Source organism: Vigna umbellata, chromosome 1 (genome assembly GCF_029865625.1).
Source record: "Vigna umbellata cultivar VRB3 chromosome 1, Vumbellata_1.0, whole genome shotgun sequence".
NCBI classification, from domain to species: domain Eukaryota; kingdom Viridiplantae; phylum Streptophyta; class Magnoliopsida; order Fabales; family Fabaceae; genus Vigna; species Vigna umbellata.
This window is the reverse complement of record NC_142165.1, coordinates 72,748,444-72,769,094: the sequence shown is the minus strand read 5'-3', so window position 1 is coordinate 72,769,094 and position 20,651 is coordinate 72,748,444. Positions and strand designations below refer to the sequence as shown.

Below are 20,651 nucleotides of genomic sequence, written 5' to 3'. Positions count from 1 at the left end.
ACTTTCCATTTCCATGGAGGGCGTCAAAGTTTACAAAAATGGATGATGAAAGAAGAAGGAGACCCAAGGAGGGAGAACAGGATGTTCCCACATGCGCTAAGCAACTTCCATGAGATCTAAAAGTGAAATCGCGCCTCCACAACGCGTTCCTGAGCTTCAGTTGTGTTCCCATATCCACAACTCACTTTTTCTTCCACTCTCGCAACTTTAAAACCCTCTCCAAAAAGTGCATTATCGCTGGGCCACAAAATCCTCTTAATGTGCTAGAGGTGTTCTGCTGGCAAGGCTAGCGGTGTTTGTGGCTCGAAAAGCAACTTCTGGCAACAACTCTCTATTATTTTCCCATCTTCCAATTTTCTACAAAATAAAACCAAAAATAGATAATTAAATCTGTCTGTGAAGACTATACACAAATCTCACATCTTTTCATGGAATTCAACACAAAACACATGATATAAGACAAATAAGGGATTCTAATAAGTGTGAATATATAATAGTTAATTATCACAGTTATCATTGGCTCCTCCTAACAATTGAACTTTCAAAGAATATATATAAAGGGAAGTTCTTCCATGGATAATCAACTAATCAAAACATAAATGATCACATAAATTTTCGTGTGTAAAAAAAGTAAAAAAAAAAAATTCAAATGTTAAGGAAAACCAATGTGTTTAGAGGACCAATTTATAAAGCTTAAATTTATAAATTTTTCATTCAATGAAGTTAAGACTTTAAAAAGGATGAATGTTTATTTGTAATATTGCCTCAACGAATGTCACTTTGGAGGTAATAGACTCACCCAACGGACCATGAAACTTGCTCAGCGAGCTGGTGCCCAACGTCATTCATTCTACACTCATCGTGAGTGTCTTATCCAAAGTTTCACGAGGAGCTTGCTTTCCATGTGCTTCTAGCATTAAACACAACACGTGTGTTTTTACGTGGCCTTTGATCCATCATTTGTACCTAATCATAAGGAACGTATCTAAGCATTGTGGGGAGGCTTGGATCGTTCTATAAAACAACCTCTCCCACACCATTATAAATGAATTTTGAGTTTTGGTAACGATATGTTGTGGAGATTACTCCAGCAATCATTCTTCTCATTGTCACCATCTAGAGAAAGAACTCAACCTCTTCTAACCACCCTTCCTTAGCTAAGAATCCTAGCTAAGCTTCTAGACTCTCCACCACACATCAAACACATTCACCGAACCACCTCTTTGCACCTCCTTCATGATTTTGTTTGATCCCTGCATCCATCTTTATCCATCTTCGTTCTGATACCATTAATCATGTTGCATCTCTGGATCTAGATTTGTGGATCTTTTTCCTTGTATCATTGCACCAAAACACTACCTACATAGCCTTTATCCATTTCCATAGAATTCCATTGAACACCGCTTCATCCCCATCTGTCTTCTATTCGAATCATCTAGTTAGCATTTAGTTTCCGCTGCATAAATCTAATTTCACTCTAGTTCAACTCACAGATTGGTTTGAGACTTCCAAGCACTCCTAGAGCGAGTCATCAAGGTTTGTCGGGTGAGTCTAGTACCTCCAAAGTGAGGTTTTGCCTCCCTTCTTCCTCTTTAGATGCTTCTTTAAGCCTTTCTTGGAACTCTTTTCCCTGTAAGTGATGGACCTTTGAGTGTGTTTTAGGCTTGGACCCAAGTCATCAGATGTTGTATACTTTGTACTTAATCTTACGTAGAGATTAAAAAATTGCTTAGAGAGACTTACTTTATAAGTCATAAGTAGCAAAGAATAATATTTATAATAATTTTTATTTGTATAACCCTTTGTATGTTTTAAAAGAGAGCTAAATGTAACCCAAACTTGGGTGAACTAATATAAAAGTGTAGTTTTTACTATCTTTTCTATTCCTTGAGTTATTTCTCTCTTATTACCTTAAAGCTTTCTAAATGTTTTTATGAACTTATTTCATAGACGACTTTATTAATGTCCAATGTCCAATTGGATTTACGTATAAAAATTTTCCAAAACCTTTTTAAGTTCTAGTTAAACTTTTATTTCGAGAACTAACAATTTTTTCCATAATTGTCATTCATGATAATGGTGGAGAGAATTTTTTGAAAGCTAATGTGGAACTTAATGTTGACGTTCAAATCAATCAATATCATTTTTGTTTTGTCTTTTTAATTTTGTACAATCTTAATTTTAGTCTATAAGAGGTTTAAGAATACTCTTAATTTAAAATTTTTAAAATAGTCGTACTTTTTACTATTTGACATTGTTTTTTAAGTTATTCTCATATATTTTAATATTATACATTCGCTTAATTCCACACCCTTTTAAGTCTATATCCCACCTAAATCTATATTTGGAAAGAGAAAAATATTGGATCGATAATTTTGTGACACATCAGACTTGGAGACAACACAAGTGACATTCGATATTTTGCATCAATCCATTCAAACAATTTCTTCTCAAGTTTAGGAGACATGACCTGAGCCGAAATGTTATTTATTGAGTGGCTTGATAGACTCTTTAGGATCATTGCGAACCACATCTTTGTTTAATTTCAAGTTTCGAACGACTTTCTCATCAACTCTGTATTATTGAACAATACTTCATATGGATTGAGGTTTGGGTTGCTCCAACAAAGATATAATCTCAGTGCTAACAATCATTGAGATGTAGACCTTAGCTTTTGCATTTCGTACCTCCCTGATTACTATTTTTTGCAATGAAACGAATTACTTTTTCAATAAATATAGTTTATTATATGACTCCTAATATTCCATAATTCTATGACTCTAATAATTTATAAATTCACATCCCACTTAATCCCCGCACCAAATTCTTCGTATAAAAATGTGGACTTAAGCAAATGTTATATCATACCATTTTCTTAGGTGTTAGCTTCTTTAAATATATAACATTATTTCTTTGTAAATTATTTCTTTATAAGACTGGGGACAATTTTGTTTTACCTTACAAAAATGTTGATTTTAAACTTTGATTCTTAAAAAGTAAAAAAAAAACAAAAGGTTAATATTTTTTTTGAAAAGTGAATTTTTTCAACTATGTATGGAATATAATTGATATGTTCACTAGTAAAAAATTGTATTTTTAACTCGCACATTACGCTTCGGTTTTTCTGGAACCGAAGCGTATCAAAACGCGATGACAGACTCGTAATTTTTGAAACACTATATGCCTCGGTTGCTTAACAATCGGTGTCTAAAGCGAATACGGCCTCGATTGCCAGAATGAAGTGAGGCATAAACCAAAGATACTGCCTCGGTTGGCAGATAGACCGAGGCATATAAGCCTTTCTAGCTTGGATTGTGGGACCTTAAAAGCCAGGAAAACCTAGCCTCGTGGCAGAGGAAACTTTTCCCCAAAAACGTAGCACCTCTCCTCTTCTCCTTTTTCTCGACGATGTGCGATGGCGATGAGAGCGTGGACGGTGCGACGAGAGAGCAGCGACGATGCTGCGATGGCGGAAACTCTTTTCTCATAGAGCGGTGAGGACGCGGCGGCGGCGGTGGCGTGGTGGCGATTAGGCGCTAGATCTGCGTTTCTCTTCATTGGGTTTTTGGTTTTGTTTCTCTACAGGTGGATGGCGAAATGAATTTGGGGGTTCTGCTTCTTAGTTTGCTCTGTAGCTTCTGATTGCTCGCTGGGGAAGAAGAGACCGAAAGAAGGGAGCATCTTGATGGCAACAGTGAAGTGGTTGAAGCATCCCTGGTAAACATTGCTCCAATCTCCGCCGGATTTCAACCTCAACCGCTCGGAGAAGTTTTCGGTGGCCAACCAGATCTCCTCCGCCGCGAAAGGTGCAGCGCGTGTCGACACATCACTCTTCCTCCCTTTGCAAATTCCGACCACCGTGACCTCCATGCATTCATGGCTTCTCTCCTTCCTTCAGTCCCCAACCCTCCCCTCTACCTTCCCCCATTCCAAACCCCAAAACCTCACGCCGAAACAATTCTCTCACAACCACTTATCTTTGCTCTACGAAGATGGCCGAATTCGCGAAGCCAAAGATTCCCTCTCTGAAATGCAATGGCGGAACCTCCAGGCTGGCCCCAACGTTTATGGAACGCTCCTTAAGGGCTGCGTCTACGAAGCCAGAACGTCTTCTCCTGGGCCGCCATTATCGGGTTGCACACGCGAACGGGCCGTTGCGAAGAAGCACTTTTGGGTTACATTGAAATGCAAAACCATGGGTTCTTACCTGACAACTTCGTTGTGCCCAATGTTATGAAGGCTTGCGGGTTTCTTCAATGGGTCAGATTTGGTAAAGGGGTTCACGCGTTCGTCGTGAAGACAACAGGGTTAAGTGAATGTGTTTATGTTGCGAGTAGTCTTGTGGACATGTATGGGAAGTGTGGGGCTTTGGAGGATGCGGAGAGGGTGTTTGATGGAATGGCTGAGAGAAACAATCATAGGTTCTGTCATAGGTTCTGTTTTTTTCCAGCACAATCATAGGTTTTGTTTATATATACTTTATTTGTTAAGTTTGTGGCTTCATACTTTCCATTGAATAGTGAGAACTCAGCAGCAAGTTTGATATGTGGATGATTTTCCTTTTCAGTATGTTATCTTTATATTCAAGTTGCCAATGGTAAAGAGCTTCTTTCTTGCTATGTTTGATCAAGAATTCTAGACTTGGTTGAGATTAAAAAGAGAAGAAAAAGAGAAAGCAAAAACACATAGAAAAACAGAACATAACGAGGAAACGATCTGGGTTAAGATTAAAGAAATTAAAAATTAAAAACACTTTACTACCTTGGTTGACTGTAAACCGAGGCATAATCTGAATCCTTTTGACTCGGTTCAGAACCGATGCAAAAAGCTTATCTTTTTTACCTCGCCTGTATATGCCTCGATTGCAGAACTATTGTCTATAAGCAAAAATAACCGCTATCGTTTTCCTTGACTGTACTAATGGTTATATCTTTCTATTTAATGAACAAAATGATTTACATTGAGTTGAAAACACATGACAATATTGTACTAGACAAGAACAAAGTACTTTCGATTTGATTTGAAGAGAACTTTTGAACAAAGTTATCCAATTTAAACAAAATTAATTTAAAAGACTATATTCAAGAAATAATTTTCAGACTTGCATAACTTGAAACTAGTTTCAAAGATACTTAGTCCAATATAGATACACTCCAACAAATATAAGATTCGAAAAACATATATCCAACAAAATTGAAACAAAACTATGTTCAAAGTTTAAAAGAAAGTTTGGTAAAGGGAAGAATGAATTTTGAACTAAAGAACGAAAATAGAAAAAATTGTAAGACAAAAAATAGTTATTACCACGTTTTCTACGTGAAAGTTATCATTACTAGAATGTGTGAAAAACATTAAATATTATCAATTACCACACCTAAATTTGCTAGTTATCACTACCTGGTTATCCTAAACATAGAAGTAATCATTAGCTACTCATGAAAAAGAAGTTATATATTCTCTGAATATCCCTAAAAGAAGCCGTTAGGAAACATTGATGCATTTCCAGTCTAGATCTTCATGTACTGTTTTCTATAAATAAAGCAAATTATTTATAGAAATTATGATCTACTTTGAATTACGAAATTTGTTATACTTTTCTCATCACATTAGTTTTTTATTTTTTATGTACATCTACCCAATTGAAAATAAGAATATATTACTAATTAATTAAAAGAATTTTAAAAGTACTTCAACTTAACTTTGTTCCTAACGGAAAATCCTTATTTATTCATAAAATTAGAGCTGTCAAAATGGGTAACCAGACCCAGCACGGTTGGTCACTTAGTGAACTAATCCAATCCGACTCATTTATTAGCAAGCCGAAAAAATTTGAATTCGACCCGACCCACCACGGGTTGGTGAGTTAAACGGGTTGGCTCATTGGCTCACTTAACTTTTTTTTCACCCTCTTTTTCTGAGATTTTTATAACATGTTACTTTGATCGATCAAATTGAAACAGTAATAATTGGACCAATTGATATAAAAGAAAATGAAACAAAAGAACTCTATTGTTATATATTCTAAGTTATCAAGCATAAAATTTTGTCAATTTAGTTTAATGAGACATCCACAACCGTATCACCAACCAAGAAACTACATATAGTCATTAACAAAAATATATAATAGAGGGGAACTTTTGGATATACAACATTACAACGCAACACTAAAAGCTCTGCGAAGTAAAGATTGTGCGTTTTGAATAATTAATTTAATTAATTTGATTTCAATAAAAAAATAGGATTTGAATAATTAATTTAATTTCAATAAAAAAAACAGGTGGGTTGGTGAGCCAACCCGACTCACCACGGGTTCAACCCGGATGAGCCGGGTTCTTAACGAGCCGGGTCAAAATTGACTCGCATCAAGCACTACATAAAATTTTATGTTAATTTATTATTTTCAAACTAAAATCTAAGCTTTTAATTAATTACAAGAATTTTCAATCAATACTCGTGTATTGAAGATACTCATAGTACCGAAATTTTCTCTGTTTTCTTAAAATCTAATATTAGGAATTCATGATTTAATTTTTGGAAGATAATATTACCAAAAAATTTTTTTGTAGAGAATTCTTTTGTTATGATTTTAACAAAATTATTTTCATGGAGATAAAATTGATACTTTTACGAACTAAGCAAAAAAGGAGTCCTACCGCGATGAACATATCACATTAATTTTATCAAATGATTTAATATAATAAGTTGTCAAAGCTTTTACTAAAAATATGAATTTGTTTGTTAATTTCAATTAAACTTACATAAACATTTTAAAAAATATTTATAATAATCTAAATAGATATGAATTATTTCCAAAAATCATAATTTTCTCGTACCAAAAAGATGCTTAAATTAATTCCAATCCAAATTAAATAGAAAATATTCACACAAATGATTGAATCCCATTCACTTTAATTCGCATTTAAGAGAACCTACCATTTGTATAGTGTAGACTTTTGGTTATAGGATATGGTTTTGAGCCACCTATAAAATGTATATTCTGGCGACCAAATTCAAACACGCAGTTCCATTGCATTTCACATCTTTTACCTCTTTTATTTATTTTTCAATATATGATTTTGCCTGAATTGTAGTAGCAGGTGAGGTCAAGTAATCATATTCCTCACACTTTTTTCTTTTGTTTTGTTGTTTTTCACTCTTACGTTGATTTGAATCTATCGTTTCACTAACACGGGAGCAAGTGTTATTATTTCCACTTTTTTGCATTTGTTTTTTTCCCTTTTTGTCGTGATTTGCATCTCTATTGTTTCACTCACACGGAAGCAAGTGGCATCTAGACGAGGACCACATGCCTCTTTCAAGATCGTAGGACCTTCAAATGTTGCCGCAACAAATGAGGCATTTACTTTCACTTTTAATCCGTTTTTCTTTTTCTGTCATCACTTTTTTCAACTTATTACTGCATAATATATGTTAGTCTCAGTTCTAATACTGGTTTAATGAGTTCTTATATATAACAAGAGATTCTTCGTTAAATAGAAACATCATAAGATGTTTGGTTACTACTTCAATAATCGAATTTTGAGGTTGCAAGTTTAAGTGGTCGTTGGCATGTACACATATTGTCGTAAATAGCACACATTCACTCTTTTAAGAAAAAGAAGAAAAAGAGAGAAAAAAGAGTGGAAGACGGGGGAACACCACTCCTCTTATCCCTTTAAAGATGAGGTGAATCTATCGTTAGGATTTCTCGAGCTATTTTGGCCCTTCACTCTAGATATGTGTGGATAAGACAATGTTACACTAATTTGAATGTTCTCTACTATATAAAACCCTCCATCAAAAATATCTTAATTCTCGTGTACTTTTGCCCTTTGTTTTCTTTCTTCTATTCCTTTCTTTATTCTCTTTGTTTTTTCCATAACTAGCTACACCAACACAATGCATCACAGTCACCAATACCCGCTTCCTTGTTTGTATTGCCACCCACATAGCTATATTAGGATGGTAATATATTCTACTCGCTGCCCTTTTCTGATATAATGTTATATATAGAACTGACAAAGTTTACTTTAAAGACTATTTTTACCTTGATTACTTATTTATATTATTATAAGCTCCAAGTAATAACCTTCGTGCATGGAAAATAGTGCAGGTTCAGAATCTCATTGAGAGGTGCATGCTGTTTCACATGAGTCAAGAACAGTGCATAAGGGCTCTGGCACAACATGCAGGGATTAAACCACTTGTTACTGTTACAGGTCATTATCTTCACTTGATTTGTTTGAGGTCGGACGCTCTCAAAACAGAAGAAAGTAGCACTTGTCTGTGTTACGCTTGGTGTTTCTTAGACGGCTTGATCGTGTGGATTAAACTGTGTTATTTTGTGCAGTGTGGAAAGAGTTGCAAAAGGAGAACAGGGAATTCTTTAGAGAATATTTGCAGGTTGTCACTCCCAGACCATCCATAAGTAAGATCCTTTGAACTAAGATGTGTTTCATCTTTTGAACTGAGACGTGTACGAACATATAAACTAATTATCAAGATTTTATGACCATTAACCTTTTCTATGATTAGGCTGCAATTGTTATCACCAGTATAATGATATCAGTTCTGGTTTTTTTCCTTTCAGGTAGATATTTTCAAAGGGCATCAAAATTGGCTAGAAGAAAGCACTGGAAGATGAAGTGAATGTAGGCTCATGAGTAATCCTACAAGGGAAAAGTGAGCTAGATTTCTCTGTTACCATTTAGTGAAAAGATGGATCAGGGAAATATTAGCAATGACTAATCATTGCAATAAAGTTACTAAGCCTAATTTTGTGGGCTTCCCTCTCTAATGGTTTGTGGGTGCAGACTCTTCTTCTTGCCACATATAGCGTGTGTAGTTCTTTAATACAAGATGCTTTTCTGGGAAGCATTAAAGAATAAAATTGTACCATAGTCGCATTAGGTTTAACTTTTGGTGTGTAAGAATGCAATATGTGATTAAAGTCTTTTACATTTCTTTTTGTGTAATTTTCCAATTTCAGGTTAGATTTCTTGGTTTTATTTTTTCTTTTTTTTCGTGTCTGTGTTATCCTTGTTTCTAGCATTATGATTGCCAGAAATCTGTTATTGCTACTTGTATAATTTTGACAGTTAGTTCAAATGTACCAAACTTAAGTGTAGAGCCTTTTGGTAAAAGTTAGTAGTAATAATTTTCGGTTTTTTTCTGCCAGTTTTGGACTCAAACAAATTACACCTTGGCAACCAGCTGATTGTGTTACTGCAGATTTGGTAACTCCATTGACATCACAGTGATTTTCTAAAGCAACAAATACTTTTTTTTATTGTAATTTCACCTTAATTTTATTCTCAACTAGATTCAAACCACCAATCCAAACACAATTAGAGATATATATGGAGAAATTTTCACTTGACCAATAAACATTTGTGTGATCCTGAAAAAAATGATGTTGATATGTTGGATCAGAAAAGGGTGTCAGTCAAAACTATGAATCAGTACTACAAGACACTTTCTAAAGGTTAAAGTCTAAAAGATAATGAATGTTTTATCATTCACACTCTTTTGGGAAGTATACTCCATCATTTACACCCATGTAAATGAGTTAAATGTAAAGTCACAATAAGATACGATATGGGAAAGTAAGAGAGATAGCAGAGGTGTAAAGCGAGTGTGAAAACAAAATTGAAGTTTCAGGTTTCAAATTGTTAGCTATCTAGAGTACTCAACTCGTTTTCATTCGATGCAGTGGCAACTTCAGCTTTAAGACAAAAAACAGATTGTTGTGATGTGTGCTGAGCCTTCACTCGAAAGGTGTCCTTGATTAGACAGAATTCCTTGGAACCTTTCTTCCACGGAAACCTTGGCCTTCTTTGTTGACCTTAAAGTTTCACAAATGAAGTTAAGTCATATGCACTCTGGCAAAAGTACTGTATTATAAACAGGGTAGGCTTACATTACCTTAGAAATTCACTACATTACATATACGGTACAGTGTGGGGACCGTGACTAATCACATTACGAGAATGGCATTTTTTTTATATACAACAATATTGCTATTCTTTTTTAGCAGAGTTACAGTTACTGGCAAAAGTTATGATTTCTTGGTGAAAGATCTTCTTTCAGTACATTCCATTATTAAAACCATTCTCTAACATAAGCATCGTAAATCAATTGCGTGCATAAATGCTTCTAATAATAATACTGGGAAAAACATGTTTTTGTTGCCTGTACTTTCACTTAAATTGCTCTTAAATATTAAATACTGAGTAATAAAGTAATAATGAAAGAACTCAACTAAAATAAAAAGATGAATAGAGAGAAAAAATATAATAGACTATAATGTAATTTTATTATATCTTTTTCTAACTTCAATGAGAAAACAATAACCTTCTCTCTTAGAATTACAAAAAACAATTATAAGAATAATTAAAAAAAAAAACTTATTTTGGTGAAATTAGTCAAATTCTCGTACCCTATTTTAATCTTGCTATTATGTTGTTTATTTTTTCGACACCACGTTAGTATCAATTCGTATAAACTCATAAAGTTATCAATATTAATTACTTTGTCATAATATCTTATAGGTTTTTGTTAGTGTAAATATTTTTCATATTCACACTTCATTTCTTTCTTTATCACTTTTGGAATGAAGCCGTAGTGTATACCTATGTGTTTTATCCTAAAATACAATATATGATTTCTTGCAATGCTCAACATATTCCGATTGCTATAATATATAACAAGTTTTTGTTGTTTGTATTCAAGTTCCTCGTTCTTAACCTCTGAATCCAAATAACTTTTTTTGCATGCTTGAGTAGTTGTCATGTTCCAACTAGACAAAGCTACAACATCTTACAAAGTGGATACCAACTTCTCGTCTCTATTATAAGTGTAAACATATAGTCAATACTGAATATTCTTTTATCAAAATTTGAATTAACATAGCATTTGACAACTAATTTTGATAATTCAAAACATAATGCAACACTTAAGGTTCCTTTGATGTATTATATAAGGGTTCTCTTAACAACACTCTAATGTTCTCTACCAAGATTTGTAATGAACTTGTAATCACTCTCATTATTTATGCACTGTCTAATCTTGTACAAATCATGTCATAATAAGGCTTCTATCCACTTGAAACATTTTCATTCTCTTTGTTTCATTTCTAGGACTCATAATTGAGAATAACCTACAATTGATATGAAATGAGGGTATAAATTGGTTTGCAACCTTACATGTTAAAGCGCCACAAGAATTATAGTAAGTAATTATTTTGAGAAAGTCAAATCTTCTCATATTTTTGTCTCAGGTAAATTTGCAACCCAAAAATCTTATTTGTTGGTCTCAAGTTTGTCATATCAAACTTTCAAGCTAATTATGCCATCAATTCTTTTATTTGAACTTTATCGGAGCCTACCTCTAATATATCATCCACATAGAATAATAGGATGATGAAATAATTCTCATCAAACTTATTAATAGGTACAATGATCTAGACTCAATATTTTGTAACCAAGACTTCTAATAGAGGAATCAAATCTCTTGTTCCAACAATTGACATTTACAAAGTTTTCTAGTTCCTTAAAGTCTTTTGGTTGCATCATATATATATATATATATATATATATGTAATTCAAGTTTTTAATGAATAAAAAGTAATTTTTACATCCAAATGCTCAAGATATAAAACAAATGCAATACACAAGGCCAAAAAAACTCTAATTATTGTCAATCTAACAAATAGCAAGAATATCTCACTAAAATGCCTTCTTTTTTAGCATACTCCATTATTTTCAATGTAGCACGATATTGTTCCACTTAATCATTGTTATCTCATTCGATCTTATATGCCCATTTGAAACTAATGATTTTTCTACCTTTTGGAGCTTAATAAACTCTCATGTATTGTTTCCATAAGCAACCTCTATTTTTTCTTGAACACTATCATCAACAAAGAAGTATCTAAAACACTTACATCACTTGAAAAGTTAAAGACTCTCCTTCATTTAGAAGACAATACAAATCATAGCTTGTTATAACAAATTGTGAGTGCCAAGATAGTTTAACCTTTCCTCTTGTGGACCATCAAAATCCTCCATTACTAATCTCATTTGACTCTTGTTCTTCATGCTCTTGTTCAATAAGAAAAATCGTCAAAAGGCATATTCCTTGTATATGCTATGGTAGTATCCTTTGGGAAGATGTAATTTATTTGTTCATTTTGTAGTTTATTTATTTTGCAAAGACTACATCTCTAAAACCACCTTATAGGTAATAGGATCATATAGGTGATACTCTTTCATATTAGCAGCATAATCCAAATATACACATTTTTTTGGATTTTAGGCACAACTTTACTCTTTTGTGGGAGTTATACATCACATACATAGGACAACCTAATACATGTAAGGAAGAACAATGAGTTGGTTTGCCATTTGAGCTTTCAAACCTTTCATAGTGATCAACTTATCACGTAATAAATAAATTTAACTACCTATAAAGAATTTGTCACTCTTCCTATTCTTAGCATAATTCTTGTTCTAGTCCAAAAGTGCTCTATCACACCATTTTGTTGAGGTGTACGTGGAATAAGAAGTGGTCTCTTAATAACTTCTTACTTTTAGAATGCTAAAAAAAATCTCCATTTACATATTTTCCTGCATTATTTTTCCTCTCACACTTAATTCCTTTTTCAATTTCAAGCTCTACTCATGCTTTGAATTTCTTAAATACTAGAAACACATCTAACTAACTTTATCTTGATAGGGTATATCAAAAATCCCCTAGAATAATCATTAATAAATGATACAACATATTTTTCGCCTTCGAGAGATTATAATAGTGATTCCCAAACATTATAATAAATTAAGTATGATATTTGTCTGCATCTAGTATCCATGCTAGCAAACTTCAATTTATGTTACTTGTTTATCACATAATGCTTGTAAGAGGGTAAAATAACCATTTTGAGCCTAGAGATTATGTTCTACAAGTATTTTCATACCTCGCTCTAACATATGACACTCTATAATGACACATCATCATCACTTCCTTTTGACTTGTTGATGCAATAATTGTTGTATTTTCTTCTTACAATGCATCTCCCAAAACCACATGCAAATTGCTCACAATCTTCTCGTCTTTCATTACTATCAATTAAGATCCCACCTTTAGTATGGATCTTACGCTCAAGGTTATCTAATTGTCTCATAAAAAATAGATTATTCTTGAAGTTCTTCACATGGTATACTCCTTAAACTATGTGTACAATATCATCTTACTTTTTTATTTTGACGGTATTGATGTAATGAGTTTTAAGGCATGGTCATTTTCCATGAACACTGATCCACCTAAGATTGATTTATAAGTGTAAAGCCAATATCAATTTGAAGTCATGTGATAAGTTACACTTGACTCTACTATCCACTTATCTTGTAATTGTTTTCCATTATTAGAACTAATTACTACATCACTCACTAAAATATCTCTGTCTTCTAAGGTATTTGCAACACAACCTTGTGAACTTAATTCTTTAGAGTTCTTTTATCCATTCTTTATATGAAAACAATCTTCCTCTAAAAGTTCTCTTTTGCCATAATGCTAGCATTTGGTATACTTCTTACTTAGAGATTTTGATCTATCATGAGTTAAACTTTCACTAGTCACATTTATTGATCTACCTCGAATCATCATCAAAGCTTTTGCTTGCTTTGAACTCTCCTCCCCTTTTTCTTTACTTTTTTCACTTGGATTCTTTTTCAAGAATAACTTTGACAATATCTTCAAAGTGTAGGTATATTATATTGATGTGGTCATGAGAGTATATAGTATACATTTTTTTCTTCAAGACTATTATCATGTGAAGTAACTTAACCTCATACATGAATTAAAATTAAGTCTAAGTAGAAACATGTAAACACTTTTTTTCTGTAATGTAATAACAATGTAGAATGCTTTTGTAATAAACAATTCGTTATATATGGATTATGTTTGTCTATGTGTTTACTAAAAGAGATTTAAAAATTTAAAGAAAATATAAATATTTTTAAGTTTATATTAAATAAAATAAATGTGAGAAATAATTTGAAAACTTTAAAAATTAAAATTTTTATAAAAATATAAATAATAAATTTTTACGAAAATATAATAATAAAATTGACTCTTTAAAAATATAAAAAAATATGTAAAATAAACTTATTAAAAAGACAAATCAGTTGATGAATAAATTATGTTAATATATATTGCTAGATTAATTTAATATTATTTAGAAAAAATGTAATTTTAACGGTATTTTATTAATAAAGGTTATAATAACGTGTATAAATACACAGCTGTTACTCAAACCTCCGGTAAGTTTAGAGGTTTGTAAATTTGGGAGGTTTTATAGAAACGCTAGTAATTTTTCCGGAGGTCTTTTTTTTTTGTAATGCAATAATAATAATAATAATAATAATAATAATAATAATAATAATAATAATAATAATAATAATAATAATAATAATAATAATAATAATAATATAGAATGTTTTTATAATAAATAAACAGTTCCATCTGACTATGATAGACGAGTGTGATGATGATAAGTCTTTTCTACTGAAATAATTAATAAGTCTTATTAAGAAATTGTACTATTTCTCTGTAGGATAAATTGACACTACATACACTCTGCCAAAACAAATCAGCTACTATTCAAACACGTGTTTGGATCGAATGAAAAAAAAATCATTTGAATAAGAAAAAAATAAAGACAAATTAGAAAAAATCATTTTTATTTATATACTATTATATTTTACTTATTAATAGACTTGATATTAGAATAATTTTTATTGAACTTCGTAATAACTAAATATTTACCAAATATATCATTGTTGGAAAAATTACCTTTTATAAAATGTTTTGGTATGAAAATGATTATAAAATATTGTGTTTTATTAGAAATTAAATTATAAAATATTTCCTTTATATATTTTATGAAACTCACATAAAATATCATTTATAACAAATTATATATGAAAGTTACATTACAGTTTATTATGAAAAATTGCTTATTTTTTTATGCTCTTCCCATATCACACACATTATATACTTATAAATTTATAACTTGTATTCCTTATCTAAATATATATTAAGAGTTGGTGAATATTTTTCCTTTTTATTATCACTGAAAAAAAAATGATATGGTTTTACCTGGGAAGCATTGGGAGACTCTACATGGCAATCCAGATGCAGAATTTTACAGCTGTCTGCTTCTCCTTTGCAGTGAGAAGGGGGGAAATTGGCCCACTAAAAATCACCAAAAGCAAACATAAACAAAAGTACCTTTCTTCACCACAACTTACTGTCAAAAGCCTTACATTTTTTGCCGCAGTGCTGAAAGCTTCTCTGTGGGCCATTTTAGGGTTTTCAGCTTTTAGCCTTTTAATCTCTTCTCTGCATATTTAACTAATATTAGTGTTAGAATTATTCCTAGTTTTGAATTTATGGTTTCTTTTGTAGTCTATGCACACAACTTTGTGCTGTTAAAACATTACTTGATGAAGCAGTTATAAGCAGATGGTGTCCTCTGTCTCTTCTCTGGGGCTGAAAACATTCCAACATGAAAAAATGAATAAATTAACAAAACTTGCTTCAAGCTTAGTAATATTTATCAAAGTTTTTACGTACGTTTATTCACAACGCTGGAAGTTTGAGGCGTGTTCTCTTCCTCACAATCAGAATAGGTTACTACGGATGAACTGTAGTTCTTCAAAGTCTTGGCTGCACCATCTTCTGAACTACCTTCGTTTGGCTGCAGAATGAGAATATTCACAAATGCATTCAAATTTAATCCCCTTGAAGTTATAAATAAGGTTTAAATATGTTCATTTTCATAAATTTTTTTTTATTCATTTCTGGACATTCCTTCGGTTCCCTTTTTAAGAAAAAAAAGAATTTTGGTATTTCACATGTACATAAGGAAAACATGTGATGACATTATTTTAGTTGAAAGTAAAAAAAAAGACTGAGTCATAGAAAGAGATGAAAAGATTAAGTGTCACCACCCTCCAATTATACTGTCTATCCCACCATTCAACCCAATGCGATTTACCCAGTTTTTTGTTGGCTTTCAGTATTTCAGTTGTCTTCTAATATTCATGATTTATTATTTCGGAGGCGAGATGTGGTGGAGGTGAGATACGGAAGGTAAAATTGCCGCCGACAAAGACTGACCGGCGTTGGGTTGAATGGCGTGTCACACAGTGTGGCTGCAGGTGGTGGTGACACTCATTCTCTTCATTCCCTATTACTAAATAAGGTTTGACTGCAAACTAAAATAATGACATATGTCATCATGTTTTCATATATGCACATAAAAAGCGCACAAAAAACCCATTCTTTACCTATAGTTTTAGTTTCTTCTTAGATGCTACAAGACATTCTAACATAAAATTTGACAACTTTTTTGAAGTTAAAAAGGTAAATATGTGGGTCATTGTGCTACTTCTAGAAATAAAGAATTGAAAGGTAACGAAGATGACCTCAACATGAGAAAGAGAAGCAAGAAGCTGGAAAGGGACAAAGGAAGTTTTGTTCATATTAACAGAGAGAAGGCTTGTGCAGTGGCCGCATCTGACTGTCACCACCGTTGATAAACTGCTGCATGGGACGCTTACCTGCACCTCACAACATTGAATTGGAAACAGAAATACGAAAAAGAAGAATTAAAAGCAATCGGTAAGGTCTTTAGAGAACTCGTTACCATTAATATTGTGGTGCAGAATCCACATTCTACGTAGCATATCTGTTCTGGAAGATCGAAAAGATGGTTCAGTGTTGACATGGTTGTCGTGCACGTGTTTGAAGTGTTTGAGAAAGAGAGAGATTGAAGATGTAGCTCACTGTACACAAGTAAGAATTTATAGCTGAAAGTCATAATTTCTCTCTCCCTTTAATGATTTGAGGTAGGGGTACTTAAATGGTGATTTTTATTGCCGGAATGCACTCCAACATTCACGCTAAGTACCACGAACCTTTCATGATATTTAGAGGTTCAGGACCAAAATTACAGTCACTCCCTTATAAGAAGATCGTTTATGATCATTTCTAATTTAAAGGTGATATTTAAATTTGACAAATTATATATTTTATTCAAAAGTGGATGGAATAATCAATGGTTAACTAAACCAAAACTCATGAATAATGAACAAATATAGTTTGTGACTCATCGTGGAAAATAAGAACTAGTTGCCCAAGAAACATGAGTCTCTTCAAAACAAAATATAAAATTAAATATATTTTATTTTAAGATGCGAATTAAAATTCGATTCTATTTCAAATTTTGATATATTTTGATTTTCAAATTTTAAAGATTAAGGTATATATAATTTTTTTTAAATTAACAAAAAAATATTTGTTGGGTTTGTTAAATGATATTTTAATTTAACAATTGAGTTAACTTGTTAAATTAATGTAAATAACTTAAACGTCGTCCTAAAATAAGTTTAACAAGTAAAAAAATAATACAGTTGGATTAGAATAACTATATTTTTTTTTTTAAATTTAAAAATAAAATTATATCAAAATTTGAAATAGAGACAAAATTTAAATTTGGATCAAAGGTTAAAAATTAAAAATATATTTTACCCTAGAATATAAGCACAGTAAAAATTAGTCAGATGAAAGAAAACTCTTACAAATAAAAATTAAAAGAAATAGTTTTATACTCAAGATACTCAAATAAATCCACAAATAAATAATATTTCTTTCTTTTGAATGCAACTTACAAGATAGTGTCATTTTGAAGATTAGTTGAGCCCAGATAGATTAAAAATGAGTTTCAAACAATAGCACATGAAAAAAATATCGTAAGTAATAAAGCACCTAGTATGAACACTTTCCCAACAATAATGTCTAAACTAATAATTACACTTAATGTCTCACTACTCTTATGATTGATATACAAAGTTATCTTTTTAAGTTTGATTTAGCACATGAATGACCCTTAAAAAATAGAAAAAAAAACATGTGAAATAATTTCAACATTCGCATACACTTAAAAGTAACATGTACATTATGTAATCTTTTAAGATGTGACATGTACATTATGTAATCTTTTAAGATTTGTAGAATATTGTTTGATTTTTTTTAGAATATTTTATAATCTTTAACCAAGTTACATTTTATTTTGTCTCTTTATTTCTTCCCACATTTCCTTAAATTTTTCTAAGTAAATCTTTATTGAAACTTCTTTTTCCTTCTTGATATTTTTGTTTGAAATTTTTATTCTTCTTTAACTTTAGTTTTACTTCTTCATTTGATTCTCCTCCACTTCAAGCCACACCTAAAAAAAGGTCAAAAGTGAATATTTCAAGAATATCCTAGGCGTGAATGGATCCATTGTAGCCAATCTATTATGTTTAGTTTTTTTATCTTGGTGATTGATATGCATTTCCATAGCAATAAAAAGTAATTAATTTTGCATTTCTTTCGTCAGATAAGATTTTTAACGTTATTATTTTTCTTATGCACCTATAAGGTTAATAAAGTGTTAATACTATAACATATTAAATCAAAGTAAACGTGGATAAGTTTAGGTAGAACTTGTATATAAGATAAAAATGAAGAAATATTTGGTATATATTTTATTTTATGAGAATGTTTCACAATCACAACTATTTTAAGTAAGTCATAATAGTTTTTTTTTTTAAGTATGTATGTTTATCATTGGTAAAAAGTAATAACTATAATTACTCTCATTTATTCAAGAGGTAATGCTGGTAAAAGAAAATTCAAAGAAAGAAATAAAAAGTAAACTATAGGTCTTCTATAGTGCAACGAAACGAAAAGATATTGTCTCGGTTGTTTTGCCTTTATGACAGCGGTTGCAGAACTGAGATATATTTAGGCGAAGTAAAAAGTTGACAATTTTTGTCTTATTTCAAAAATCGAGACAAAAAATGTTACGATTTTGCCTTGGTTCAAAAAACTCGGAGTTATAAAGGAAAAAAGAAAAATTGGGTCTATTGCCTCAGTTGCAAAAACATTGTCATCAACTCTTAAATATTTTTTTCTTGGTCAGCATCTCACAAAATTTTTCTATATCAAATGGTTTTATTTATTTTAATAGCTATTGAAATATATTCTAGTTGTAGGTTGATAAACTTACACCTTGCTCCTTTTAGTATCCATAGAAAACTCCTCTCAAATGAAGGTATATACCTTGTTTTACTTTCTTTCTCGTTTGAGTTTCATGTCCTATCCCTCCTACTAGATAGTCTTCAAAATTGTTCGTAACTCTTTACTAGAAACTTCAAAGCAATGAATTAATGAATTTCAATCTTATATGGTGTTCTATTTTTTTATTTCTATTGGGACTTAGACTCATACTTGAAATTTTGACAGCATTCACTACATTTTATGACTTCTTTGGTAGTTTCTATAGTGATGAAATATCATCTACAAATTTACTTGTACAATAAGTGATTTTTCCTCCGTCATTTAATTATTGTGAATTTTAAGTTATGATATTCTAAAGTTTTTAAATAACTGAGTTTGAATACTACAAATTTTCACATTATTTCATACTTGAGCTCTTAAATAAATTTTCATGTTTGCAATGCAAAAATGAATTTTCATCGAAAAAACATGAGTTAAAAGTGATAAGCCTCGATATTAAAATGAGAGGGGACATTAATTAATACAATCATAACAAGAGGCTACATAACAATGATAAAATCTTATCGTAGAGAAGGATAAGATTACACAAAATAACCCACCAACCACACAACAATGTACTACTAAGTGATGAAATGTGCAAGACAACTCGTTACAAAACAAATCCAGATTCTACGGGAAAGCACAAGAAGCGAGATGAAGAAGGATATCAACAATAAATAAACCAATGAGAAACTAATGAAGAAATGGACAAATGACTAACACCACTTGTCATTAATTATATTTTATATGTGTTAGTACTTAGTGTTTTGGAATGACTTTTAAATATATCAAAAGAATATAAAATGGAAATATTTTGATTATATATATATAAACTTCTGTGCAGTACGAGAATCTAACTTTAAATAAACAATGTACATAATTTTTTAAATGCGAATTGAAATACCTCAAGCACTCCAATATTTATATACAATATACTCTGCTGATAAAAAAAATTGTTTTGAAAGTTTATCATTTTGAGATTTTTTGTGTGTGATTTTTTTTTTCACTAGTCTTTTTTTATTTTTCTCTCACAATCCCTAAAGGAATATTTAAACTCTTGGTACGATGTGAAGGTTAAAGTGTTAAGAACGAAGGACACTATAGATGAATAAATTTGGTGGAGCACGTATATGGTATGGGAAAGAAATATCTAAGGAAGAAAAGTCTAAGACGGTAACTTTTCATAATATTGTCAAATTCTTACGAATAGAAGTAATGACTATGGTTGATTTTGCCATCATTTGGTCCTTAAAATGTGAGTGAAATGCACGGATGGTAAATTACTCCTTATTGCAGTGGCCCAAAGTTCTATGGTACTTGGCTGAGTGACTTTAAATAACTTGTTTGTTTCATGTGTTGTTTTCTCTTTTATCGATACTCGTAGCTCGAGCCCTCTCCTTGTCCTAGATCAAATTCAAAGTGTAGAAAGATCTCCCCGTGGAGGAAAGGGAAGGTTTCAGAAGGGTACATGTGAAACAGTAGAAGGT

The 20,651-nt window shown here is 31.5% G+C and overlaps 2 protein-coding genes across 2 annotated transcripts; one reads left to right on the top strand and one right to left on the bottom strand.

The window, feature by feature from the left end:
• Positions 1 to 7,806: 7,806 nt before the first annotated feature.
• On the top strand, positions 7,807 to 9,127 carry LOC124846785 (uncharacterized). The gene is made up of 4 exons (XM_047324131.2): positions 7,807 to 7,965; positions 8,114 to 8,219; positions 8,351 to 8,428; positions 8,591 to 9,127. The coding sequence occupies exons 1-4, from the start codon at positions 7,900 to 7,902 to the stop codon at positions 8,647 to 8,649; spliced, it is 309 nt and encodes a 102-aa protein (XP_047180087.1). The 5' UTR covers positions 7,807 to 7,899; the 3' UTR covers positions 8,650 to 9,127.
• A 660-nt stretch (positions 9,128 to 9,787) lies between these two features.
• Positions 9,788 to 16,822, bottom strand: INO (Plant-specific transcription factor YABBY family protein). Its single transcript, XM_088107485.1, has 7 exons — positions 16,709 to 16,822; positions 16,488 to 16,622; positions 15,634 to 15,757; positions 15,501 to 15,549; positions 15,324 to 15,399; positions 15,157 to 15,252; positions 9,788 to 9,844 (listed from the first exon to the last, which is right to left on the bottom strand). The coding sequence occupies exons 1-7, from the start codon at positions 16,787 to 16,789 to the stop codon at positions 9,788 to 9,790; spliced, it is 618 nt and encodes a 205-aa protein (XP_087963611.1). The 5' UTR covers positions 16,790 to 16,822.
• Positions 16,823 to 20,651: the final 3,829 nt, after the last annotated feature.

Bases quoted from the DNA above. Each gene is read 5' to 3' on its own strand.
- LOC124846785 (XM_047324131.2), top strand. From the start codon at position 7,900: ATGCATCACAGTCACCAATACCCGCTTCCTTGTTTGTATTGCCACCCA. The intron at 8,220-8,350 runs GTCATTATCTTC...TATTTTGTGCAG, and splicing joins ACCACTTGTTACTGTTACAG to TGTGGAAAGAGTTGCAAAAG. The intron at 8,429-8,590 runs GTAAGATCCTTT...TTTTCCTTTCAG, and splicing joins CACTCCCAGACCATCCATAA to GTAGATATTTTCAAAGGGCA.
- INO (XM_088107485.1), bottom strand. From the start codon at position 16,789: ATGTCAACACTGAACCATCTTTTCGATCTTCCAGAACAGATATGCTAC. The intron at 15,400-15,500 runs GTAATGTTTTAA...TTAAATATGCAG, and splicing joins GCTTATAACTGCTTCATCAA to AGAAGAGATTAAAAGGCTAA. The intron at 9,845-15,156 runs GTAAAACCATAT...TGAAACTTTAAG, and splicing joins AGTCTCCCAATGCTTCCCAG to GTCAACAAAGAAGGCCAAGG.